We start from the raw sequence: 27,570 nt of genomic DNA on the forward strand, positions 1-27,570 counted from the left end.
TAAGTAGCACATAGGATGCTCGCTAAGCAGTCAGATAATGTGGGCAAAAAGTATATCCAATATTGTCAACAAACACATCAACAAAGAAAAATCCCTTAGATTTCACATTAATGTACCATCTGAGCATTGGGGCAAAATTGACAGGCAAGTTTCAAGATAAAACATTCTATAAAATAAAACTCCCTTTAATAAGGCAGCACAGGGCAAATGGCTAAAATAACAGTAAGGAAGCTGATGACAATTCGGGTTCTGTCAGAGACCAGAGTTTAACTTAAATTAGACAAAGATAATTGATTATAAGATCATAGACGTTTAATCAGGGATTGATGGGAAATTAGATTAGAAGTAACCCCAGTACAGACACCATTAATGACAGGGACCACAACACTAGTTTATTGTAGTCAGAAATTGAATAATATAATAAACAAGTTTTGAGACTTTAAAAAGATATGCTCAAGATGAGGAAAGAGTTTAATCAAATTGTTTTATTGTCACCCTGAATAAACCATACCTTCAAAATATCAGAGTTTACAGGATAAATATGATCATTAAGCAAAGACATAACAATTTAGATTAACCCAACAAACTAAAATAAAGTATCATCAACTTTCAAATTGCAGAAACAGAAACATAAGGGACAGCAAAGAAAAATGAAGTCATTAAAATTTAAGCTATACATCGTAGTTATCAACACTTCTGCACAATTACAACATAGGAGCCGCTTTTTGTCTCCTACCAGTATGTTTCCATGAATGGAGCAGCAGTATAAGCATAAATATTCTTTGCCGCTACCAACGCCCACAACCATACCCACCCTATACACACTCCCCAACCAGGTAAAAAAAAAACTTCATGCTAGAGGATGCCACAGAAATTGTAGATGAATCATTGTTGGATGAGGAATGAAATATGCAGACATCATTAATAATAGGGACCACAAACCAAGCTTATCGCAGTCCTTACCGCATGATCTCGCACCAGATTTTGTCACAATGTGATTTTTATACAGGCCCAGTATCACCAGACACAGGGCAGGGACTGAACTGTTGTGTCAAAGTTCTGTAATATTATTCACATTCAGATGCCATGTCCTTGTCAGGTAACAATTGTACCACTGCATCCCACAATTCTGTCGTTTTCAGTGTGTCTGTATAATACTTGAATTTGTCTGTGACAGATCATTAGTTTTCGTTCAGGAATAGATGAATGCAGATCAATAAAAGTGGCAGATCAATGGTTAACAAGGGAAGTTGAAGACAGTATTAGATCGAAGGAAAGTCCTACACTGTTGCCAAGAAAAATCAGCTAACCTAAAAATTGGGAAATTCTCAAATTTTGGAAAAGACCAAGAAATTGATAAGGAAAAATAGAACACAAGAGCTAAAGACCAATAAGCATAAAAACTGCTATAAATATGAATAAAGCTTATTAACATATGCCCTACAGACATAGATAGGAGAAATTATATAAGGGAATAAAGAAATGAAAGAGAAAGTAAACAAATATCTTGGCTGTGTTCATGCAAAATGATAGAAAACCTCCCAAAAACAGTGGGGAATGTTGGAACCAGAATAGGGAAGTGAAATAAATTAATATTAGTTTAAAAAAAGATAGAAATGAATGGAGCTGAAAGCCAATAAATCCCTAAAGCCTCATCACCTGCATCCTAAGATCTTGAATTAGGTGGTTTTGCAAGGACTCATAGTTAGGATGCAATTAAAAAGGTACATTGGCTTATATCAAAAGAGGATTTAAAGAGTTGTTTTACCACAATAACAGAAAGCCCTGGTGAGATCACATCAGGAATATTGTGTACATAATGGGTACATGTCACAAAGAAATTTACAAAAAACATTGCTTGCTATATTACTGTTGAAAGCAGGGTGAGGGAGCACAACTAGGCTGTGTGGTGCATGAAATATAAGCTTTTTGTTTACACCTCATCCAGCCATGTCAAGATTGAATTCTCCCGCAACACTCTTACTTCTATTTTCTTATAACAAGTTTTATATCCATCAGAAACCAAGCTACTCAACTATACTTACAGAACATGATTCGGAGATTCCCGGCATTCTGCTTTGACAGCTCAAACTAATCCTCATGAATACACTTTTCAGCACTTTATAATTTATTTTTAAGACTGTTATTTCTTCCCTAACATTCCCTAAATACTTACTCTTTAACTAAAACAGACTACAAATTTACAAAACAAAGGTGGGAATGTAGCAACTGGGCATGTCAATTATTACTTCATATTATAATGCCGATTTGTATTTTCTGTGTCAATTTTTATTGCTCTATTTTCCACCAATAAACAAAATTAGTCTTCATCATTGCTTATATCTTTATCCCAGTTATTCCTGTACACAAATCAAAATAAACCTATATAAAAATCAGCTACTGTGTAAATCAAAGCAATATTGTAGAAAATGTTATATTTCAGTTAACTCATGTGAAATTAATTTTAAAAGATACAGACTCATTTGTTAATGTCAGTCTGGTATAGAAATTCGAATCAAATTAACATAAATGGCGTTATTTACAACGTTTACCTAAAGCTTTCACATTGGATGGTATGTCATGTTCAGAAGTCACCCGTGGATGAAGAAGACATTACATGTCAATGTTGGTGAGATAATTTGAAGGCTCATCCACCTTGTTATTACTGCACCATTTGAACCATGACTGCTTTCCACGCCTTGTCTTTGTCAAAGTCCTTTGTGACAGATTTGGAAACCTAGGTGATAAGTATACTTATTTCAAACCAGCTGTAACAATAATAACATGGAGAAACTAAGAAACCAATAGTTTAGTTTAGTTTAGAGATACAGCACGGAAACAGGCCCTTTGGCCCCCCCCGGGTCTGCACCTACCATCGATCCCTGCACATTAACAGTATCTTACCTACACACACTAGGGACAATTTACTTATACCAAGCTAATTAACCCACAAACCTGTACGTCTATGGAGTGTGGGAGGAAACCGAAGATCTCGGAGAAAACCCACACAGTCACGGAAGAATGTTCAAACTCCGTACAGACAGCACCCGTAGTCGGGATCGAACCTGGGTCTCCGGCGCTGCAAGCACTCTAAGGCAGCAACTCCACCACTGCAATAGTCTGCGCCCAATAGTCTGTCGGAAATTAAAATTAAAGCAAAAATGCTGGAAATATTCATCTGCTCAGGCAGTATCTGTAAAGGTGGAAATGTAGTTTATATTTCAGGTTGTTGACCTTTCCTTATGACTCCACAGATGCTGCCTCATCTGCTATTTCTGGCATATCTATCTTTATTTTGGATTTCCAACATCTTTAATGCTGATCTTCAACATCAACATATTGCTTTTTGGATTAATGGGTGGCCGGCATTTTTATATTTGCGATATTAGAAAATGCAGAAACAAATATATTTATTGCATCTTTTTCAATAGAACAATCTATATTACCTACAGAAGTGTTACCAATTCCCATATCAACGGTTCAATCAAGAATTTCTGGAAACAAAGTACCTGTATAATTAGGCAAAATAAGAAAATGTAGTTCTTAGATGTACCTACATGTCATAGACTGCCAAGTAGAAAATCCTGGCTTTGATTTATTGTGAATCTATTTGTGCATTTTTATACTTGCCTCAACTGTCTTGCAGCTCTCCTTTTGGAAGTCTGACATATTCCACGTTGACTCATGATATTTAAGCTGCATCTTGTAGCTCACACAGTGGACAAATGTGGCAAGCATGAGACTGGACTGAACCAGTAACAGAAGCATCAGAACAAAAACCAGAATATCATACGACTGCTGCAATAACAAAGTTGGAGAAATGTCCATTACAAATAATCTTTTGCTAGAGTGGCTTTCAGAAAAAGTAACAATGATTATTTTAACCCTTAGAATAAAAAATAAGCAAATGTGGGTGATAATTCTGGAGAACTATGAAATACAAGGGTATATTAAAAACCTGATCTAATATATATAACATATAAAAAAATAAAGAAATGAATTGTACTGCATAGGCATCGGAAATGTATTGTATACTTATCCTCTGCTCCATTATATATCTTGAAGGAATTAATTTGAAGGCACAATTCAAAATTCAATTTACTTAATATTTAACACTTTAACACTTTGGGATGTGGGTCTGGAATAAATGATATTGAAATGAATTTAAAAGTGAAATAGTAAAAGATGCCTTTTCTTTCAGTCGGCAAACTTACAAGCAAATTTGTTGAACTCTGTCGAAAGATGTCAATGAACTTCATAATGCTGAAGGATAGATAGCCAGAGGCAGTAAACAGCATTGGAGTTGTGACGCTGCTGATAGCAATTAAGACCTCGATCTAAACATTAATTAAACAAATGTCCATAATCATTAAAGAATGCATAGGCCAGATATTTTTTATTCCAATCCTTGCCAAGACACATGTCCAATATGATAAGGATAGACACAAAATGCCAGAGTAACCCGACAGGTCAGGCAGCATCCCCAGAAAATATGGATAGGTAATGTTTCGGGTCTGGTGATTGTAGTAGGGAGAGTGGGGAATAAAACCAAAAGCAAAGAAAAAACAGGACAAATTGGGGCTGGGTACAGATTACCTCAGTCAAGAAGGTTCCCTGATAGGCTGACAGTTGGCAACACAGTCGAGGTAGCTATGCATAGCACAGCCTCTTAAACAGCACAGAATTGAAATAACAGGGGGGCTAAGTCTTTGGCACTCATAGAACATTCATATATTATTATACATTAAACATTCTAATAAAAGTTTAGAAAATTAACATTTGAAAAATTACCTGTGATTTACCATAAAATTACCATTTATGAGTGATTCCAAGATTTGTTTGAAATAAATCAATGAACTCAACAAATTTAAATTGCTGAAATTTAAGCTTAAAGCTGTTCTTCTCCAATGACTTGTGTGTTGCAGCCAAACATGCTCAGCAGACGGATTTCCCAGATTAACCTCTAGGGATGGCAAACAATTGACAATCCATTGCAGAACTACAAGAAAAGTCAACCTTTCACTGATCATGACATCCTAAGACCCTTCCCACAATTCATCACTGCTCCTGGCATTTAAAAATACCTTTTTCCAATGTGTTTGCCATTGTGCATCCTGTCATTGCCTACAGCTCACCATCTCTGGGAAGTCCAAGGTACAGGATTCAAGTACCGAGTGCACCAGATCTTACTATTCAGGCCTGCAGGTCATTCCCAGATTTGAACCCCATCAGTTTTGATTCTAGGGCACTTATGTAGCTGGATAATCATAATACCATACAAATGATAACAGGAAAAGTTAAGTGAAGCTACTGAATCAGACATTGGTCATGTGTTACCTACTTACCATGAACTTGGATGGGTATTCTGCTGCGACATGGCTTGCAATAGCACCAGGAAAACACTGGAAGAAGCAATCACATCAAGAACATTGTGAATAGTATACCAGAACTTGTTTGTGTATGAAATCCCCTGAAATTAGAAGCTAAGGCCACTTGCACACAGATGTAGCCTCTGGGTGGTGCAAAAGTATAATAGTGGATTCCTAGAACTTGCAGCAATGCCTTAGTGAAAGTTGTCAGGTCAACTTGACTTTATGACAGATGATGATGTAAACATTCATGAACTATAGTTTTACCGTGTTCCAGGTACTCACCCACCCCCACCCCCCCCCCCCCCCCCCCCCCCCCCCCCCGTGTAAAAAAAAAATCCCTTCACATCTCCTATAAATGTTGTCCTTTCACCTTACAGCTGTGTACTCCAGTATTTGATTTTTCCATTCTGAGAAAATGATTCTGACTGTCTACCCTATCAATGCCTCTCATAATTTTATATACTTCTATCAGCTCTCCCCTCAACTTCCGGCTTTCCAGATAAAATGATTCATATCTGGTCAACCTCTCCCATATAACAACCCTCACAATTACATTCTCTCCAAAACAGTTGTTTGAATTGGAAATAATTGATACAGTTTACAAGATTGGAAGCAAAACTCTTGACGTGCAAGTTTAGAATTTCCTTTTTCCCCAATTGCAGTTCTGAGTCATGATTTATTGATTATGATAATACAACATTGATACAAACTACAACTAAACATTGAATGACTTACTGCAGCCAAAATCCAGAAGAATGTCACAGAGAGGTAGGGTCCAGGGACCAGGGCACCCATATTTAGAGCAATAATTCCACCAAAGACTGCACAAATCGCCACAATTACTTCAACCACCTGCGGAGAAAATATTAACATAAGTTTCACCAGCAAAATAATCTATTAAAAAGGTGCCGTGTTATTTCATGATATTAGCCCCACTAGCCCCTAAATAACTATAGAACAGCCAAAGGAGAGCTGTAAACATTAGCGAGTGCCACTCATTCAATGCCAACTGAATTATCCAAGCCAATAAAATTAGATTGGAAATGTTTCCTCCATGAAGCTGCATCTTTCCTTTCCATGGGCATAGTGTAACATCACTTCCTCAGTCCCTTTTCAAATTTTCATAACTTTTTGTATAATCCTAAACTCCTAGTGGCGGCGCGGCTCTGGCTGCAGCGGCTCTCCGGCAGTCCTGTTTGTTTTGTGTTTTTTGGGTTGTTTATTTTCGTTTTGGTTAGTCTAGTTTTGGTTTTTAGTTTGTGTTTTTTGGGGGGGGGGGTTGAAACGGGGCTTGCTGTCTCTCCCTGCGGGGGAATGCGACTTTTTTGTCGTATTCCCCTTCTCTGTTCCGTCTGCGCTGAGGCCTAATGGCGGAGCTGGCGACCTCGAGGCTCAGGAGGCAGAGCCCGCCAGGACTCGCACTGAGCTCGCTCCCGTGAGGACGGCCCGGCTCGGGGCTGGAACAGGGCTTTCGTGAGGGGCTGTGACGGCCGGCCCGAGGAAGGAACGGTGCTCCCGTCGGAGTGGCCGAGCTCGGGGAGGTACGGCGTTCCCAGCCCGAGGGAGGAGCGGCGCCCGGTCGGGGCGGCCCAGCCCGAGGGAGAAGCGGCGCCCGGTCGGGGCGGCCCAGCCCGAGGGAGAAGCGGCGCCCGGTCGGGGCGGCCCAGCCCGAGGGAGGAGCGGCGCCCAGTCGGGGCGGCCTGGCGTGAGGGAGGAGCGGCGGCCTGGCGCGAGGCTGAGACGGTGGCAGTACTCACGTGAGGGCGATCCGGCTCGGGGCTGGAACGATGCTCCGGGGGCTGGGACGGCAGTTCTGGTGGCGGTGGCCTGAGACCGGGGTTCGGCCGCGGGCCAGCGGCTGCGTCAGCAGGTCTGGTGAGCGGCAGCTTCGACCACCCCGGGCCGCGGTGTTTGAGCCGCGGGACAGGTTTTAACATCGCCCGGGGGGTATCGCCTCAGCGCAGAAGGAGAAGAGGAGGGAAGAGACTGCAGCCCTAAGACTTTTGCCTCCATCACAGTGAGGAGATGTTGGGTGGACTCACTGTGGTGGATGTTAATATGTGTTTATTGTTGTTTTTTATTGTATTGTATTGTATGTATGACTGCTTCAATTTCGTTCAGACTTCGGTCTGGATGACAATAAAAGGCTATCTAATCTAATCTATCTAAATTTATAATGCCTATTGAATTCCTGATTTTGATTCGAAAGCAGGGGGACCAAGGTTTCTCTCAACATAACAGATTTGAGCTCAGGAATTGGATGTAATTTCCAAATCTTCCAGCTGTGTTTTATTGCTCTGGACTTCAATGTCTCGCTCATTGTGCAACGTGGAAACTGTGAGAAGCACAAGATCCTTGAACGAGAAATTATGTAACTGGTCTGCTCCCCATTACCTTATTCTCCCTTGAACAAATCTTTGGAGATTTTGAGAAAATGTACCATGACTGCTTCATGATTCAGATACAAATTATCTAAAAAAAAAAAAATCTAGCCCAAGCAATGACATGCTTATAGAGGTTTGAAGCAGCATACCAAATCTCGTTGCTCTTATGTGCAATGACAATAAAATATATTATTATATTATTATTATTCATTCTTGAGGGCGAAATAAATAAAAGATGTTGAGGATAATTGAGAGAAAGTAATTAGATTGGGAAACAGTTGACCTGAGTGACCAGATTCTATCAGTTCAAGTAATAGCTAGAAACAAGGAACTGCAGATGTCAGTTTACACAAAGTGTTAGAGTAACTCAGTGGGTCAGACTGCAACTGTGGAGAACATGGATAGGTGACGTTTCCAGTTTGAAGAAGGAACCCAACCCAAAATATCACCTATCCATGTTTCCCAAGTAATTGCTAGAATCTGTATATCCTCTATCGGGAGAGATGCAAGGTGTCTATTCTCATCCATGAAAAATAAACAACTGCAGCTCATTGATTAGTCAACCTTCTTTTCAGTATCTTATATGACAGATATCACAACACACTCTCCGAACATAGCGGGAAAAGGTTAGTATCTGTAATAAGACAAATACTAACAAAAATAAATTTATGACATAGTACTTGAATACACAGATGAGATTTTAACAACAATTACCCTGATGATTAAATTAATAATTAGCAAAACAGCACTTTTGAGCTTTACAGATATTTAGTATTTTCCACTTACCGAATAGGACTTCAAAGTACGAGACGGAAACTTTATGTGACAAAAGAAGGTTGTTTCATTGTAAGGCAACACCTGCAAACATATTGTATGAGAGATTAACTAACATAAAATTAGAATACAAGCTCTAAACAGCCAAAAAGAAAACCATCTCGGAAATTTCAGCACTGTTACTTTAATTATGTATCTTTACAAAATATAAAAATGGGTGTAAATATTTAAAAATCTGGTGCATGATTTGCTTTCACAATAAGTTGTTACAATGTTACAAATTGATTTAAAAAAAAGATGCTTCTTGATATGGTTTATGTCAACTTAACTGCATCTACATGAAAAACAGTGCACTGATGCACTAATATATTGTTAAATTGAAAGCACTGCACAACAGACACACAGTGTAAGCATCACAACACGAATACTTGCTTTCTTTTTCTTACAGCACCTAGCATCCGATCTTGCTGACAAGATGACTTTACTTGCCATGAGAATTTCCAGAAGTACAAGTAAAAGCAAGTTAAAGTTTATCTGTGAAAGAAAGTAAATTGTAAATTATACCAACAGTAATTGAGTGAATTTAAGCAGTAAACTTATTTCCTTTCATAATTAAAACCCAGTGTGAATTCTCAGTGTCTACCCAGAATTTCAAATTAACACCAACTATCCTTTTATGAAGGCCAACAATAACTTAGAGAGCACCAGCAATTGTGCAGCTTGAAAATGTGAAACCCATTCCATCTCAAAGATTGAATAATGGAAATTGTCCAGATTTTGGAGTTTTGTTGACATCATTACTTCATGGAACAGGCTACAACTTTGGTCTATGTTCCCATTAAGATCCAAAACTGCTCAAGGAGTGTCGTTTTACAACTTCATCAATTATGAGATGTATAATGGGTTTCAATGACATAGCAAACCATAAATACTTCTATCGAAAATTACTTTAATATACTTCAAAACCTGGTACCTTTTGTACTTTGAATCTTAGAGTCAAAGAGTCATATAGCATTTAAACAAGTTCTTCAGCCCAAATCGCCCATGCTAATCAATATGTCCCTTCTACACTTGTCCCACCTACCCACATTTGGCACACATCCCTCTATACGTTTCCTATTCATGTACCTGTCCAAACCTCATTTAAATATTGTTATAGCACCTGTGACAACTACCTCCTCTGGCAACTCATTCCATATACCCAAAATGTTGCCCTTCAGGTTCTTATTAAATCTTTCTCCTCTCACCTTAAATCTATGCCCTCTGGTTCTTGATTACCCTACTCTGGGTCAAAGACTCTGTGCATCTACTCTATATATTCCCCTCATGATCGTACACACCTCTACAAGATCACTACTCATCCTCCTATACTCCAAGGGATCAAGTCCTAGCCTGCCCAACATCTCCCTGTAGCGCAGGCCTGAAATCCTGGCCACATCCTCATAAATCTTCTCTGCATACTTTCCAGCTTAACAACATATTTCCTATAGCAGGGTCACCAAAACTGGACAAGTTACTCCTAAGGTGGCCTCACCAACATCTTATACAACTGTAACATAACATTCTAACTTTTATTCTCAGTACTTTGACTGATGAAGGCCAATATACCATAAGCCTTCTTAACCATCCCATCTGCCTGTGACACCACTTTCAAGGAACCATGCACCAGCACTCAAGCTTTCTCTGCTCTAGAACTTCTACAAATATCTCCCTCCTTCTTCTTTCTCCACTAAAGGTCTATTAATCAGCTCCAAAGTTCGCAACGATGTATCCTTCTTGGGCTCACACCTGCCTTTATCCAAAAATCGGCCTCTCAAGAACCTCCTTGTCTAAGGTCATATGTTGCCAGTCCTGATTTGGCCTTTTTTTTCACTTCCACTTTTTTTTCCCCCCACTCTCCCCACTACAATCAGTCTGAAGAAGAATTCCAACCCAAAACGTCACGTCTCAAATATCTCTCGAGATGTTATCTGACCTGCTGAGTTACTCCAGCATTTTGCATCTATCATCCATCATCACCCTTTGCATCTTTCCATTAAGTCAATTCTCTATCCAGTCGGCTAGCTTTCCCTGGATCCCATGTGATCTAACCTTCCAGAGCATGTGGAATTTTGCTTAAATCCAAAGAGACAACGTCTACAACTCTGCCCTCATCAACCTTTTGGTTGCATCTTCAAAAAACTCAATCAGATTTGTGAGACACGATTTCTCACATACAAAGCCATGCTGACTATCCTCAATCAGCCTTGTCCATCCAAATGCATATATTTTTTATTTCTCAGATTACGCTCCAGTAACTTGTCTACCACGGATTTTAGGTTCAATAGTTCCATCTATTATGGCTGAGGAAACACAAACACAATTAATGATAGTGAATGACATTGAGACCTATTCAGAACCAGCTGAGCTCCAACAGACTTAAACATTCATTACTATATTAACAGGTGTAAATAGCACATGTCTTTTACATGTCAAGCACAAACTGGCATGCTCAAGTACCTAATATAGAACAAAACATTATTTGTTGAGTTTTGGGTCCCTCAACTGAAATAAAGCTAAAAATAAATGTGATTTTGCTTTGGCACAGAAGGTTACTTTTGTGTTCCTTTTCCAGGTCTGCACAAAACTTGAGAGTCTTTAATTTACAATGTTGGCAGCAAGACAAGTCAAAATGGCTGCACACACATTGTCACACAGACAGGAGAGAACTATATACAAAACATCCCCCTTTGCCACCTGCTGCACAGGAGGAGCAACGGGTCCTCCCACCCCACACAGTCCACCAAACATCACATTCACCCTTTCCAGTGCGAACGTCTCCATTTAGCTGGACCTCGCTTCACTCTTTTTTTTCCAGCCTTTTTTGCGTTTCACAACTCTTGCTAAAGGCTCAGAATCAACAGAGATTTCCTCGGTGTTCTCTTTTGAAGAGATATCAGTATTTGCTTTATCTGTATGCTGTTCTTTCTCCACTTTGCTGTAGTTTTTCCAGAAGCCTACATTTAAAGTTTAACTGATTGTAAACAAAAAGCAGGTTCTTTTGTAGCAGAGAATAATGAGGATTATTCATATGCTATAGATTTTGTGAAATGTAATCACAGCAAAAGAGGAAAGTATAATTGTTTTTCACGTTATTAAATATTGACTTAGGATCAGTTTAAATAATAACCATTACAATTTTAAAGTAGAAATTATATTCCTTGTGCAATATAATATGAAGGAGGGCCCAGAAGCCGACGATGTCTGATCCTCATCGGTATTGATCTTCCCATCATCGAAGACATCCGTAGGAAGTGTTGCCTCAAGAAGGGTGCGAAAATCATCAAGGACCCAGACCACCCTGGCCACCATCTCATTTTTCTGTTACCATCGGGAAGAAGGTACAGTGTTCCGAGAACCATTGTCTTGAGGTTCAAGAACAGCTTCTTCCCATCAACCATCAAGTTCTTGTACCACAGTACACAACCTTGAACCACACTACACAACCTTGAACAACACTACACAATCCTAACCATGACCCTACCTCAGCACGTTACTACTATGGATTTTGTACAGATTGTACTACCTACTCCAACTTGCACCATTACGAACTGATTACCTAATATAACTGAGCATTTACTGTATAATTGTTTGGTGTATTCAATTGTTGTGTTCCTGCAATTAATGTGCCAGTCAAACTTTAATTGTTCTGTTCATGGTGTATATTACAATTAAACACTCTTAACTCTTGAAAGATAGATGTAAATCATCAATTTTTATATGCATGATATCTTCTGGGGTATTGGGAAAATGTATCCAATTGAAGCAACATGGGAGGAAAACAAAGTTAAGAGAGATGTATTTTCTCCCAGATAATTATTATGTCAAATGAAGTCATCTTGTTACCCATACATTTACTAACAGACACATGTATATTCAATGTTCAATATCCAAAGTTTGTATCATCCAGAACATCTATTACATAGAACCAAAACACAGAAAGTAGAAATTCTGCCAGGTCTTTAGTGGACATCACTCCTTGCTTTTTTACTCTAATCCCTGTATTTCCTTATTCCCTTCAAATATCAAATCAAATCCCCCTCACCTGTATCCACCTACATTTACCTCCCTCACCTCTCTTCCAGCTTTATGCACCCCCTATTATAATCAGTCTGAAAAAGGGTCCCAACCTGAAACGGTACCTATCCATGTCGTTCAGAGATGCTGACTAACTAGCTGAGTTACTCTAACACATTGTGTCTTTTTCTGTAAACCAGCATTTGCATTTCCTCGTGTCAACATTCAGGTAAACTGCTTCTGCACCCTCTCCACATTTTTCCTACACTGGGGTGATCAGAACTCCAAAATACTCCAAATGTGGCCTAATATGACTTTCTGACTCTTATACTCAATGCCTCAACTGATGAAGATCAACATACCTTTTTTACTACTTTATTTGTTTGTGTTGCCACTTTTAGGGAGCTAGGACTTGGGCCGCAACAGCTGGATCCTCAACATCTGGACGCATAGATCACAATCAGTGAGGATAGGCAACAAAAGATCTTCCACAATAACCAATACCGGTGCCCAACAAGGATGTGTTCTCAGCCCCCTTACTATACTTCTTATACATTCACGATTGTGTGGCCAAATTCTGCTCTAACTCCATGTATGTTTACAGATGGCAACACCGTAGTTGGCCGGATCTGGAACAATGACAGTACGGAGTACAGGAAGGAGAATAAGAGCTTAATAACATGGTGTCAAGTCAACAACCTCTCTCTCGGTGTCAGCAAGATGAATTGAGCTAATTATTGACCTCAGGAAACGAGATGGTGTACATGTCCCAGTCAGCATCAATGGTGCCAAAGTGGAAATGATTGAGAGCTTAAAGTTCCTTGGCATAAATATCACAAACCACATTGAAGCTATTGGCAAGAAAGCACACCAACGTCTCCACTTCCTCAGACTAAGGAAGTTTGACATGTTTCCAACAACTCTTACAAACTTCCACAGATGCGCTGTAGAAACCATCCTATCGGGATGCAGGAGTGCATCACAGCTTGCATTGCTAGCTGCTTTGCCAAGACTATTAAAAAAATGCAGAGTTGCGGATGTAGCCCAGCCCATCACACAAACCAGCTACCCTCCCTCACCCCACAAATGACTATCTATCCCATGCTGCCTGGGGAAAGCAGTCAACATCATTAAGGATGTTAAGGTTGTTAACACCCTAGTCATTCCCTCTTCTCCCCTCTTCCATTGAGCAGAAGCTACAAAAGTGTGAAAGCATGTACCAGTAGATACGGGAACCACTTACTTCTTCCCAACTGCTAGCAAAACAACTGATCAGTCTTCTCACAGGCTAAGGGAGTAGCCCTGATACCGCCACCTACCTCAAAGCAGTCCTTGCACTTTTTGTACCTATACTTTCTCTGTAGCTGTAACATAATAACGCTGTAACACTATAATTTACACTCTGGTATTTTCTTTTTCCACCATCCTCTGCTTCTGTGGATAAGCCAATTCTGATTCCAAATTTGGGTATGACTTAATTGTACTCATGTATCGTTTGATTTGAATGGATTTCACAAAGAAAAAAGATTTTCACTGTATTTCAGTTGACATGGCAATAATAAACTAATATTAATAAATCAATGCTCTTGAGCGTCCTGCCATTTACTGCATACTTTCTCTTTGTATTTGACTTTCAGGTGAAGTTCAATGCCTCACACTTGCCTTGATTATACTATACCTGTCATTTATTTGCCTATATCTATAACTGATCTATATCCTGCTGTATTCTTTGACAGCTTTTTTCAGAGGCCACAACACCACTAATTTTTGTGCCATCTGCAAATTTATTAACCAATCCATCTACATTGTTGTCCATTTATGTCATATATATCACAAACAATAGAGATCCCAGTACTGAATCCTGCAGCCAACCAGTCACAGGCGTTGTGCCAAATAACATCTCTCCACTACTACCCTCTGTCCTCTGTAAGTAAACCAGTTCTGAATCCAAACTACCAACTCCCCATGAATCTCATGCATCTTAATGTTCAGGATCAGTTTATCATGAAAATCCATGAAGACAACATCCATTGCCCTACCTCTATCAATCATCTTTGTGTCCTCAAAAATCTCAATCAAGATCATAAGACAGATAATGCCATGTTGACATTGCCTAATTAGTCCATTCTCTTAAAAATATAAATATTCCTATTCCTAAGAATCTTCTTCAATAGTTACCCAACCACTGATGTGAGGTTCACTAGCCTATAATTTCCTGGATTATCCCTATTTCACTTCTTGGACACACAATAAACGAAAGATTGTTATGTTCACACTAAATCTCAAAAGGAAGTTTATGATTTTTTGTTTGTTTATACTTTTTAATCCTTGATCAAATAATATTGTCCAAATATCTGTTACATTCCAGTTACACATTTTTAACAAAAATGTCCATTAATTAAAAAAATGCATATAGTTATGATGACTTACATTCAATGCAGCTGGATTGAGGAGTAGTTTGCACCCATACCAAATCATGCATGTTGTTGTTATAGTGAATGTGGAGATGAAGAGAAGCTGGAGGTGTGGTAACTAAAGAAAATAATTATTTTAAATCTGTAACTTCAACCTTTAATCAATAAGAGTATAAATATCAAAATGTCATTGGCATTAATATACCTACTGCATTAACTCTTCTCCTAGCTGTGGCAAAACTGACAACTGCTGCAGGAATACACTAGGAAGGAAAATATCAATTAGTATAATATTTGCAGGAGCGGGGAAAAAAGTCCGCAAACTACTATGCCGCGTGCAATAAATACATAAAAATACCTGAAACTTAACTGGAAAAAATATTTTGTGCTACTCTTGGGATCATATTTGAAAATAAATTATTAATGCATGTATTTCATGCAAACCCTGGGTTCTGAAAGAATAATGGAGCAAAATACTTTTTGTGCTATCTCTCTCTCTCTTTCTCTCTCTCTCGCTCTCGCTCTCGCTCTCTCCCTCCGCCACCCCCCCCCCCCCCCCCCCCCCCACACCTCACCCCCGCACACACTCTGTCCTCTGAAAAGATTGAATTGAAATGCATCTGGAACACTCCTAACCCAGATCCTCATAGTCACCATTTTTAATTTGGAAGAAATTGTAATCAGGCCCAGAGAACTCAAAGAATTGCAGAACTCAAAGAATTGAGAATGTTTCCACTTCTTGCTTCTGCAATTCTTTGATGAGTTGGTGAGGGGGCATTTTCTGGAGCTGCTTGGAATTTAATCCCTGGATTTTTTATGGCACAAAACAAGCTAAGAAATTTTGAAACTCTAACATCCCAGAACTATATTCATGTTTTTTTTCATAATAGAAGGATATTTTCAGACTAAAAAAATCTAATGAATTATTTAGAATAGAAATTCCAAATATTTACTACAAATAAATTCTTACAAAAATAGCCTTATCTAAACTGACCAAGAAGTGAAACTTAAAATTCACACACAGCTCAAGCAATGTGAAATATTTAAATATTTTTATAACATTCCATTCACTATGCTTTCAACCATGCAAAATTAAGATAAAAATCTAATAATCACATTAAAAAAGTGCTTACTGAACCTGCTGCACAACGCAAGTAGTCCATTTCATCAGGAAATACATTCCCCAGATAAACGGAGAAACCAGTAATTATCAGGAGACAACTCTGTAACGCAATTAGAAATGTGATTTTTACCTAATGCAGCAGCATCTTACAATAAGAATAAAATCACAACCTCTAATCCATACTGGCATTGACTAGTGTGCTACGGCTGAGTAAAATTAAAGATCCCAGAACAAACTATCTACAAAATCTAAAGCAATTATAACAATTATGTTACAAACTAATTTGAACAACAAAACCTTTTTGCTATTTACTAAGGCTTTCTTTCTCAAGTGATAATCATTTAGTCTTATTGTGAATATTATTGTTTCATTTTGTTATACAAGATTTCATTCTTTTATAATATATCACATTTTTTTTTAAAGCCTACCTAGGTTACTTGTAAATTCCACTTCCTATGCTAAAATATTCTTGTGAAATCATATATAAAATGTCAAATTCAAATATGAGCATTGCTATGAGTTTGTAAACATTTGTTTACGTTTAGTAGTTATCTCTCATATAAAATGTTACATGGGTACATTTACCCCAATCATCAGACTGTAGATCCATCCCCTATGATGAAAACAAGTATGACATTTTCTGTTCAGCTGAAGATCACTGGATTGAACATCGGTGGTGTAACTTGCATTGTCTTGTTTTCCTTGTTCCAATGTAGACATTTTATCATAGCCAAAGTCCTCTTTGTAATCATCTTCCTTGGACATTTTTCTTCTCGCTATAACAAAAAAAACATTAGTCATAGGCATGGGAATGGTTCATGAGTAGAAAATAAGTATTTGTTTCAAAGGTATGAACTCACTACCGTTTTGAGGAGCAAAACTGCAAGTGACAGCAACCTTAGTGTTTTGCAGCGACGTGATGTGCTCACGCAAAGTGCTCCCGAAGATTTTACAGTGTAGTGAGCTTCTTTTGAAAAGTTTGCTCATCAACTTTGGCTTTGAGCATAATCTATTCAATTGCAAACAAAGCTGCAGCTCAGAAACTGTGAATTAGTGCCAGGAGAGTGGAGTGCATCCTGAATTTAAATGAGCTGAAAAGCCCAGAACAGGATCTTCGCTGAACTTAATTTACTTGTTCAAAACTTTATACGTGCACATACTTTTTTATGAAGCCAGACAATTTAAAGTCTTATAGGCTAGAGTGTATATGTGTCTTCACATGTTATATATGCCCAGGTTTCCTGAGTAAAAACATAATCACAGTTGTGTCATCCTGTGCATTTTGGCTACAAAATGTAAGAACGTGCAAGGCACATCTTTGTTGAACACTCTGGTGATTAATGCCCACAGGGAAAGACAAAGGCATGGATTACTTCAAGATTTTTCAACCACTTTGCAAATGTTATTACCCAATGTTCTCTTCAACATTGCTGGAGAAGCATTTTCACTGTTGCTCTTAACAAGCTCCGAGACTGTAGAGTCTTCAAGCAGAACAATTTGCACTTTGAGAATTTGTACCAAGAAATAAAGATGTACCAACCTGCTTCTTTTCGGAGTACTTCTTGAAACTGGCCTTATTTACAGGAATATTTGAAACAAAATCATCATATATAATTTGCAATGCTAAAGGAGGCCAATGGCTAGATCCACGCATGAGGGTCCCTGAAGGGTCAAGTGGTGAATGTCATAGTGAAGGACATTTGCAGAATACGGACCACAATATTGGAAGGTTTAGTCGAGAAGTCCAAGGAAAAACTTAGAATCTAAACAATCGAGGAGGGTTAATTTCAATGAACTCAGAGGGATCTTGATGGTTACGTTGGAGTCACGAGCTAGCAGTCAGAAATGCACAATGGATAGTCTTTAAAATCAGTGACATTCCAGTACACTTGTACACGGAGGTAAGAGCGGGCAACACAAACTTGAGTCTACTAGATGAGTTACAGAATGGGATAATGCAGAAAAAGTGAAATATAACTGATATCATTCAAGATTCAATTTAATTATCACATGTACCAATTAAGGTACAGTGAAATTTGAGTTACCATACAGCCATACTAAGTAAAAAGCAAAAAAACACACAGTACATAAAATAAAGTTTAACATAAACATTCACCACAGTGGAATCGACATTCCTCACTGTGATGGAAGGCAATAAAGTTCAGTCATCCTTTGTTCACCCATGGTCGGGGCCTTTGAACGGGGCCGTTGCCAACCGTCCGCTGTTCAACCCTTCTCGTCGGGATGATCCACCACCAGGTGGCACCCGTAATGGCCGCCTCGCCAGCAGTCTGTCTTGTCCCTTCTCTGTTTTTATTATTTTAAGTATGTCTTGAATGTTTTAATGTCTCTTGGTATGTTTTATGAGGGGGGTGTGCGGAGGGGATCGGGGGAAACCTTTTTCAGTCACTTACCTCGACAGAGATGCGATTTTTCTCCGTGTCGCATCTGACTGCCAGCAACCACCAAATTCTGTGAATGAATATAAAACAGCTTTTGATGGAACATCTATAGTCTGAAATATTAACTCTGTTTCTATGAATTTTGCCTGTACGTTTTCATTTGTGTTTATATTTTGATGCTTTATTACCACAACTGTGAGGAAAAAAAACCTCAATCACATTGAAGGAAAATATTATTAGGCAAACCCATTAACTTTGCTGTTCTTGCAATATCAATTCAGATTGTGAATTGGAAGAATTAATGATGGAAGGAGGTGGTTTACTCCTGGTGAGTTTAGAATGATTAATACGACTAAATTCTGCTTTACAGATGAAAACTGCAGCAAAGTGTTGACATTTTCTTAAAAGGATGAACTTTTCTTAAATCTGCCAAAGCAGCACATGTCAAACCAACACAACAACACTTCAATACAAACAATTTCTGCGTATTTTGATATTTCAGCACGATATTTCAGCTATATTTGGAACACAGAGAAAGACACAAAAGCATTTTGCAGTCAGGCATTTTGCTCAAGGCAAAAGTGGCACAACTCCAAATGTTATCTCAAAACAAATAGATTCATGCTTTGATTTGAAATATGAAACCACACAAGCATAAAAGTGCTATCACGCAGAAGGAAGCAATTGGATTATTTGAGTACACACCACATGAAAGATCTACCAGCTATTTGCATCTTTCACCATTGGCTCAGAATGTGGCTCCTCAAGCCTGGGATTTCTGCCTCTCCACCCCTCTCAGGCCATAAGTTCTAGACCCCTACCATCTTATAGGTGAGAGAAATATCCCTTACGTCTAATCTAATCCTTCCAACACATACTGAGTTTTTGATCCTTCTGTTCAGGAAAATATATCTTCTATGCACCTCAACTAAGCCTCCCAACCCTCCTCCATTCCATAGTAAATAGCCCAATCCTGATTACACCTTTGCAAATCTCCTCTGCATAATCCATGTGCATCTTCCCTGTAGTGTGATGACCAGAAGTGTACACTGTACTGAAGCTGCGATCTGAATAATATTATGTACAATTCCAGTAAAAGCTTCCTGTTCTTAAAGTCACATCTCAAAACAGAGGAAAGTGCCAGCACAGGCCATTTTCACCACCTTAATAAATGATCTCACTACCTTTTAGGATATGAAGACATATATTGTTCTATTTGTCCACGATGCTCAGCATCCTCCAATTGATGGTGCCTTCCTATGCTTTGCTAACTCACCCCAGATACATCACTTCCCACTTCTCTGGATTGAATTACATTTACCAATGACCAGACCAAGTGATAAAACATTGAGCTTGTGTTCTACAGCTTGAATGAGTCCAGGCACTGGTGAGTACATGGAACAAGCTGCCAGAGGAGGTATATAGCGCTATCAGAAGATTTCAAATACATTTGGACAGGTACGAGGATAGGAAAGATTTAGAGGTATATATGGGCTAAAATGCAAACAAATGGGGCTAGCGTAGATGACGTAATGTAAGGGTTAAACAGACTGTGTCATCTGAAATGGAATTGTCAGCTAAATTAACAGTGCCAAGCCTTAATTTGGAAAATTATTAAATGTTTTGGGAGGATGTTTAGGCTACCTTGGAGGGACGAATAAATCATGAGGCCACATGCAAGGTCACTAAGTAAGCTTGTGCCTTCATAGAGACATCCAAAACCAGTTTGGCATCTTATACGACAAATAATTAATGTTTTTGCCACTAAAAAGGATAGCTAGTTTTAAAGCAAAGTCACCTGTTGTTCTAACAGGTAGATTAGGGTAGAGACGCAATCTTATTTAATGCAAAATGCATGCTTTGACGGAGCTGATAGGAACTGCATCTTTGCGGGGAGGGAGGAGGACCTTACCTTTGGAGAGAGAATGACAGAGAGGGAGAGAGGCGGAGGGAGAGGGGGGTGGGTGGGTGAGGGGGGAGAGAGGGAATGAGGGAGGGGAGAGGGGAAGAGAGAGAGAGAGAGGCGGGGGAGGGAGAGAGAGAGAGAAGGGGGAGAGAGAGAAGGGGGAGAGAGGGATAGAGGGAGAGAGGGAGAGAGGGAGAGAGGGAGAGAGGGAGAGAGGGAGAGAGGGAGAGAGGGAGAGAGGGAGAGAGGGAGAGAGGGAGAGAGGGAGAGAGGGAGAGAGGGAGAGAGGGAGAGAGGGAGAGAGGGCCTGGACCGTGGTCATGCCAATGCCAGGACACTCAAGGTCTCCAGGCCACCCATCGCAGACAGGAATCTCAAATGAGCAAAGGGAAGTGAAATATAACTCTATTAATAATTTTCTTGCAATTTGCTTTAATAAAAATAGTTATTTCTACTCTTCAAAATATTCTTTCTCCAATCATTGATCAAGAAGAATTGGGGCATCTTGGTCAGCATGGAACTAAAGAGCCTGTTTCCATGCTGAATAACTCTCACTCTAAGACTAAGAAAGAGGTTCTTGGAGCTAATGATGAGAGACAAAAATTGCAATTCTCTCCAAGAGATTGAGTAATCATATACATCACAGTGAAATGTAATTTTCAAAAAATAAAATAGAAACACATCTGAATATAATGGAATAACAATGTATTATATTATATTACTTTAGTGAAGGCATAGAGTGAAATGTGTTTTTAATGTACTTTGTAATGATGTTCTGAACTTCCTTCATACCTCCCTATTTTAACCACAATATTCTCATACAATAACACATTGTTCCTTTGTCTCACTGGGTTGCATGACAACAGCTGATTCAAGATGTGTAAACTAAAAACCTGTTTGAATAGGATCATTTACAGAAGTCGGAAAAATGAAGACAAAATACAAAACATAGAGATAACCATGCAGAAATGTGGGACTTTGCTCATGGACAAAATATCTGTGCTATGTTCCATAAGTATCAAGTTATATTTAAACCACTTGCGGTAAGAGTTCTATTACAAAACAAATGTTCAAAGTTTTCAGACTTTCACGGTTGCAGTTGCAATAATTTCTGTAACCAGCATTTCTGAAGAGATCCAGTGTGTCAAAAGATTTGCTCTTTTTGAGTGAAAGGGAATGGGTAAAAAAAAAAGTTAAAATATTTTTAATTGTGCTTTGTGATCCCAGTTATATTGCAATATCTGTTTAATTTCCTCAAGCTCTATCCTGTTTCAAAATACATCCTGGATATTTTTCTGTTACAGTTCCTCTGAGGGAAATTGAAATCGGAACGTCACCCATTCCTTTTCTCCAGAGATGCTGCCTGACCCACTGAGCTAATCCAGCATTTTGCGTCTATTTTCACCAACAGCCATGTTCTTCTAATAGAGGTACAGCTGCATTAGACTGATAACCAGGAGACAAAACATAGGAGTAATAATTAAATACTGTTGAAGAAATGTATCTCTACAAGCTTGCACGTACCAGTTAAATGACTTCTTACATTCATTGCTAAAATGTTAACGAGCTTTCTTAAACTTTTCCCTTCCATTAGGTGTGAATTATGCCGATGTAAACCTAAGTTAAATAAATGTAGTACAATAAACTAAGATTACAGTAATTTATACAACTGAACAGTTGATCAGTTAGTTTCAGCAGATGCTTCTCACTCCATAAGACATAGGAGCAAGATTAGCCATTCGGTCCATTGAGTCAACTCTGCCATTCCATCATTTAGTTTTGATTAGTTTAGAGATACAGCGTGCAAACAAGCCCTTCGGCACACCGAGTCCGAGCCGACCTATCGTACACACGCTAGGGTCAATTTTCAATTATACCAAGCCAATTAATCATCAAACCTATATGTCTTTGGAGTGTGGGAGAAAATCAGAGCACATGGAGAAAACCCATGCAGTCACAGGGAGAACAACAAACTGTAGACAGCACCTGTAGTCAGGATCGAACCCAGGTCTGGAGCTATAAGAAGTGTCAAGGGCGATGGGGAGAAGGCAGGAAAATGGTATTAGGAAGGAGAGATAGATCAGCCATGAATGGCGGAGTAAAGTTGATGGGCCGAATGGCCCAATTCTTCTACTATTACATATGATCTTATGACCTTAAGACAGCAACTCTACTGCTGGCTGATCTAATTTTCCCTCTCAACCCCACTCATCTCTAATGCTGTGACTCTGGCTTCACACATAAACCAGACTGGGTATGAATGGCAGATTATGTACATCAGTGATCCAGTGTTTACAGCAACATTTTTTTTATATGGCTATCTCACAAGTCAAGTGGCATTTAAAAAAAACTCATCCCCAATCAAATTGAATAGAAACGTGTAGTTATTTTTTTTTCAAAAAGAGGAATGTAGGCATGCATTGAATAGCACTCTGACTCTGCAGCACAGTGCAAAGGCTGGAGTGTTGATGCTCCACGTGCCCCGGCCCCGCCCCGGGAGGGGTCTGCGCGCGACAGTGCCCCCGGCCTTGTGGCACAGGTGAGCTGCAGGAGGCGCCGGCACCCGGGCAGAGTGGACAGGTACAGGTACAGGGACAGGGACAGGTACAGTGCAGATGTTGCTGCTAGTGACGCCTTGCACTTACCAGGCATTTAATTATTTAGCTATTTATATATTTTCATACATGCATATACACACAGGCATAACCTTCAGCTTGCGCCACTCCACGCCCAGCCACAAAGCCCTCTCTGAGGAGCTCCTCTATAATCTTTGCTCTAAACAGTGACTGCATTTGTGTACGTGGTACATTAAAAGAACCTCTTAATTTAAAACCCCACCGTCTTGCAGGCCTGACCGATGCTTGCAAAAAGTAACTCGTATCGAGTTATGTATTGTAGACGGATTAAAACATGCTGGAAAACAGTTTGATCGAATTGTTAGCGTTTAAAATATTATTTCAATGTCAGCGTCGCTGCACCATGAATGTATTTAATTATTGAATAAGTATTTTATGATAATATGAAGCGGGGCTGTTTAAAATAGTGTGCAGTTAAGATGCTGTAATGAAGCAATGTGTTTTCCGATCAGGTTTCGCCTACACTTATTGCAAATATCTTGGAGCAGTATTAAATTCAACATTTGAATTTATTATTGTACTAAATATAAATGCCAAGTACTCTATGTTATTTATTTAGTCATTTAAATTTTTTCTGGCTAGTTTGGACCCTGAATCAGACCAGACGTATTTGTTTTTTGTTTATTTAGCTTGTTCACTTTCTGTGTGCTGTGGCTTCCTGTTTCAACTTCTAACCATCTTCTGGTTGTCATCGTCTTACAGCATGGAAACACACTCATAGAAACATAGAAAATAGGTGCAGGAGGAGGCCATTCGGACCTTCGAGCCAGCACTGCCATTCATTGTGATCATGGCTGATCGTCCCCAATCAATAACCCATGCCTGCCTTCTCCCCATATCCTTTGATTCCACCAGCCCCTAGAGCTCTATCTTGACCCAACTGGCCCATGCTGACCAAGATGTCCCATCTAAACTAGTCCCACCTGCCTGTGTTTGGCCTGCATCATTCTAAACCTTTCCTATCCATGTACCTGTCCAAATGTCTTTTGAAAATTGTGATAGTATCTGCCTCAACGACCTCGCCCGTCAGCTCGTACCCACCATGGAAAAAGTCGCCCCTCTGGTTCCTATTAAATATTTCCCCTTTTGCCTAAAATAAAGGCTCATTAATTTTTTTTTCTCCATTGAACAAGTTAAATTGGATAGTGAGTCTCGTCATGCCTCCACTTTTAACTCTTTAATTTTAATTCAATTTGCTTCTATATCTGGCCTCCAGTCTTGCACTCCTCCAATTCTTCCATGGATAGTTGTAACTTTGGGAATGAACAGTTTGGAGTACATCATTTTCGTTCTCTACCTTAACTTGATAGAGTTAAGACTTCAAAAAGTATAAATATGTTATTTATTTAGTCATTTAACATTTTCTGGCTAGTTAGGACCCTGAATCAGACCAGACTATTTGTTTTTTGTTTATTTAGCTTGTTCACTTTCTGTGTGCTGTGGCTTCCTGTTTTAACTTATCTTTTTGATTATATTTTTGGTAAATGTCTCAAGGTGTGTTATGTTACTGAGTTAGGACAATGCCCAAATTATAATAAGCACTTCATGTTTAGAAGGGAGGTGGGAATAGTATAATTAAGTTGCCTGTTGGCCAAAGGAAGGCTCAGGTCTGTGTCTTTAACTGGTAAAAGTTCTATATGCCAAGTTGAAAACTATTATCAAATTAATTGACTTTCCTAATTTGTTTGGAATTTAACTCTTCAAAAAAAAACTTCACTGTAGAATGAAGTAAGACCACATCCTCCAGTTTATTTCACCTGATACTAAATACAAAGTTGCTGCAGTAAAAATTGTTTGATGTCATTAACAATTTGCTTTAAATAATCTTTCTTAAAATATGTTGTTATTGTGTCCAGATGTCCAGACCTCTTGTGTTTGACTTTTTAACTGAACTACCATAAATCTCATCTGTTTATTAAAGGACAATAAGTGTATTAACATTCTTAACTCCTCCTGCTGCTAAATTGATGAGGCCATGTTCACTATTTTTCTAAAGCATTTTCTTGCACAGATTCATCAGGTCACCTGCATCTGTGGAACTTTTTGCTGTGTTGATTAGACGCAAACACATCCAAGCAGGCTGTGTTTTTCTCTGTATTAATTCTTTCTATCAAATTGTGATATCGTGAGGAAATACTACGATGCTGTCACTCCTGATGAAAGCTGCCACCTTCATGTTGAGGAAAGTTGATGAAGACTTGGAACAGGATAAATATGAAGCAGCAGGTACTGGAATTTACTCAACATTCTTGCAATTAATGGAGAATGTGTCTCGTAGTTTTAAAGAATGAAATCGGTTACGTATGTGAGGATGTCACTATTATTGAAGTCTAGCTGTTTTCAGACTTCGTTACCTAAAGGTTACCCCTCTCACTGGTTAACCCTTTCCCTGCATTGATGGCAGTTGTATATTAATATCAATAGCAACTGAGACATACATTGTTTTCAATAACCTACTGCCGCTTTCTTCAGCTTTATGTGTCCTGGGTTATGTACAGAATTGATAATGAATACATGGTGGATTTCAGCACATAGTCTTGGAGAGAACAAGAATATGTCTAATTATATTGATACAAGGATTGGAGAGGATATTTGATATCTTGCACTGGATTAGGCTGATTTAAAGTTGAAAATTCCAAGGCATGCTGCATTTCTCAAATTAATTACCCTAATACAAATTATTTCTCTTTTGGAATACTTAGGAATTTGAATTGCTTATTGGTATTTTAACCATATTCAATAATTGGCCAGCTAACCTACAAATCCACACTTGTTTGGGATTTAGGAAGAAACTGGCACACTGGAGGAAATCCAAGCAGTCACAGGGGGGAACATACAAACTCCACACGGGGAGCATCGGAGGTCATGATTGAATCCAGGTCTCTGGTACTGTGAGGCAGCAGCTCTATCAGCGGCACCAATGTGCTGTCCTTTGTTTCTGAATATATTTGATATTTGCAATTTTTGCATTTAGTCCAGTGCTCTTAGATTCCTAATATAATGAGAGTTGTCTTGAAACTTAATGTTCATTGAGATAGATGAATAGATCAGGTGGACGCATAGAGTCTCGTGCCCAGAGTAGGGGAATCGAGAACCAGAGGACGTACTGTAGGTTTAAGGTGAGGGGGGGAAAATTGAACAGGAATCTGAGGGGTCACTTTTTCACGCAAAGGGTAGTAGGTATATGGAATGAGCTGCCAGAGGAGGTAGTTGAGGCAGGTACTATCGTAACTTTTAAGAAACATTTAGACGGGTACATGGATAGGACGGGTTTAGAGGTATATGAGCTAAATGCAGGCAGTTGGGAGTAATGTAGATGGGACACGTTGGGCTGAAGGGCCTGTTTCAACACTGTAAGACTATGACTATCAACAACCCAGTTTAGGCAAACATTTCATGTCACGTAGTAGTCAAATGACATGTGAATGGTAAAGGACATATACAACTGTGCTTTTCTTTTTCACTCGTGGCAAGTAGGTTGAAGGTAGCAAGTTCCGATGAGGTACTGATCCACAGTTCATTTTACCTCATTTATGTCCAAAAAACCTTCTTAACGTTTAACAGTGCTCAGCTACTGTTTCATTCCCCATGAACCAAAGTTAATAGTTCCACACGGAAAGGAACTGCTTTTATTTAATGGATTGTCATTGGGTTATTTGTCACGCATGGTTGGTCTTATTTGAGTAATGGAACATTGAGGGTTTCACAGCCATCTTGTGCTCACCTTATGTAGCTGTGAACTCTTGGTTTGGATCTGGAAATGCAAAGTTAGGACGTGAATTAGTTACAGCGGAAATCAGAAAATGTTGCTTTTGTTTTAAAGTGTTCATGAGTCCCCCTGTAACTGCTTGGATTTCCTCCAAGTGCACCGGTTTCTTCCCAAATCTCAAAGGCGTGCGGATTTGTAGGTTAGCTGGCCAATTATTGAATATGGTAGAAATACCAATAGGCAATTCAAATTCCTAAGTATTCCAAAAACCTATTCCAAAAGCTGAATAATTTGTAAATAGTGTAATTAATGAGAAATACAGCATGCCTATGAATTTTCAACATTAAATTAGCCTAATCCAGTGCAAGATATCAAATATCCTCTCCCATCCATGTACCAATATAAGTGATTGATAGAAGTCATATACAAAACTTCTGAAACATTGTTTTATCATTTTAGAGTACAAAAATGTGTTTGGAGGTACCGTGACCAGGTTTTGTGATAAATACGGTTTAGTTGACGACTCCATCTATTTCACATCTAATGAGGTGCTGGGAGGCGTGCCTTTGCAGGTGGGCCAGAAGGTGAACATATTGGCCCAAAAGAGCGAGCCATCCGGGGGATGGAAAGCAATAAAGGTAGGGTGCGATCTAGTGATTGGGTATTTCATTCAGATAAAACAGAACTCTGACAAGCAGACTTTAAATGTTGCAACATTATCTCACTACTTTTAATTCTTGGATTGCAAATGTAACTCAGTATAGAGGTAAGGGTCATTGTCAGTGCACATGGTT

The 27,570-nt window shown here is 39.0% G+C and overlaps 2 protein-coding genes across 3 annotated transcripts in view; one reads left to right on the forward strand and one right to left on the reverse strand.

Moving 5' to 3' along the window:
- Window positions 1–465: 465 nt before the first annotated feature.
- On the reverse strand, window positions 466–17,071 carry mlc1 (modulator of VRAC current 1). 2 transcript variants are annotated; one of them, XM_033039777.1, is made up of 12 exons: window positions 16,987–17,071; window positions 16,709–16,899; window positions 16,134–16,223; window positions 15,210–15,263; window positions 15,017–15,118; window positions 8,963–9,064; window positions 8,543–8,614; window positions 6,108–6,224; window positions 5,346–5,402; window positions 4,215–4,337; window positions 3,631–3,798; window positions 466–2,737 (listed from the first exon to the last, which is right to left on the reverse strand). In XM_033039777.1, the coding sequence occupies exons 2-12, from the start codon at window positions 16,886–16,888 to the stop codon at window positions 2,663–2,665; spliced, it is 1,140 nt and encodes a 379-aa protein (XP_032895668.1). In that variant the 5' UTR covers window positions 16,889–16,899; window positions 16,987–17,071; the 3' UTR covers window positions 466–2,662. The 2 variants fall into 2 exon arrangements, with proteins under 2 accessions (XP_032895668.1, XP_032895669.1); XM_033039778.1 differs by having other exon boundaries at window positions 16,984–17,066.
- An 8,007-nt stretch (window positions 17,072–25,078) lies between these two features.
- The window catches only part of mov10l1 (Mov10 like RISC complex RNA helicase 1), a 40,274-nt gene continuing 37,782 nt past the window's right edge, over window positions 25,079–27,570 (forward strand). The window contains exons 1-2 of the mRNA XM_033039779.1: window positions 25,079–25,293; window positions 27,236–27,414. Of these exons, the coding sequence (XP_032895670.1) occupies window positions 25,209–25,293; window positions 27,236–27,414 (264 nt within the window). The 5' untranslated portion in view covers window positions 25,079–25,208. The remainder of the gene's footprint in view (window positions 25,294–27,235; window positions 27,415–27,570) is intronic.

This window comes from Amblyraja radiata, chromosome 21 (assembly GCF_010909765.2).
Source record: "Amblyraja radiata isolate CabotCenter1 chromosome 21, sAmbRad1.1.pri, whole genome shotgun sequence".
NCBI lineage: Eukaryota > Metazoa > Chordata > Chondrichthyes > Rajiformes > Rajidae > Amblyraja > Amblyraja radiata.

What these genes read in the sequence shown, in the direction of transcription:
- mlc1 (XM_033039777.1), bottom strand. Translation starts at nt 16,888, where the DNA reads ATGTCCAAGGAAGATGATTACAAAGAGGACTTTGGCTATGATAAAATG. An exon ending in GGTGCTGTAAGAAAAAGAAA is followed by an intron (nt 8,615 to 8,962) that starts GCAAGTATTCGT and finishes ATATGTTTGCAG; the next exon opens with GTGTTGCCTTACAATGAAAC. An exon ending in AGAGTTCAACAAATTTGCTT is followed by an intron (nt 3,799 to 4,214) that starts GTAAGTTTGCCG and finishes TTGTTATTGCAG; the next exon opens with CAGTCGTATGATATTCTGGT.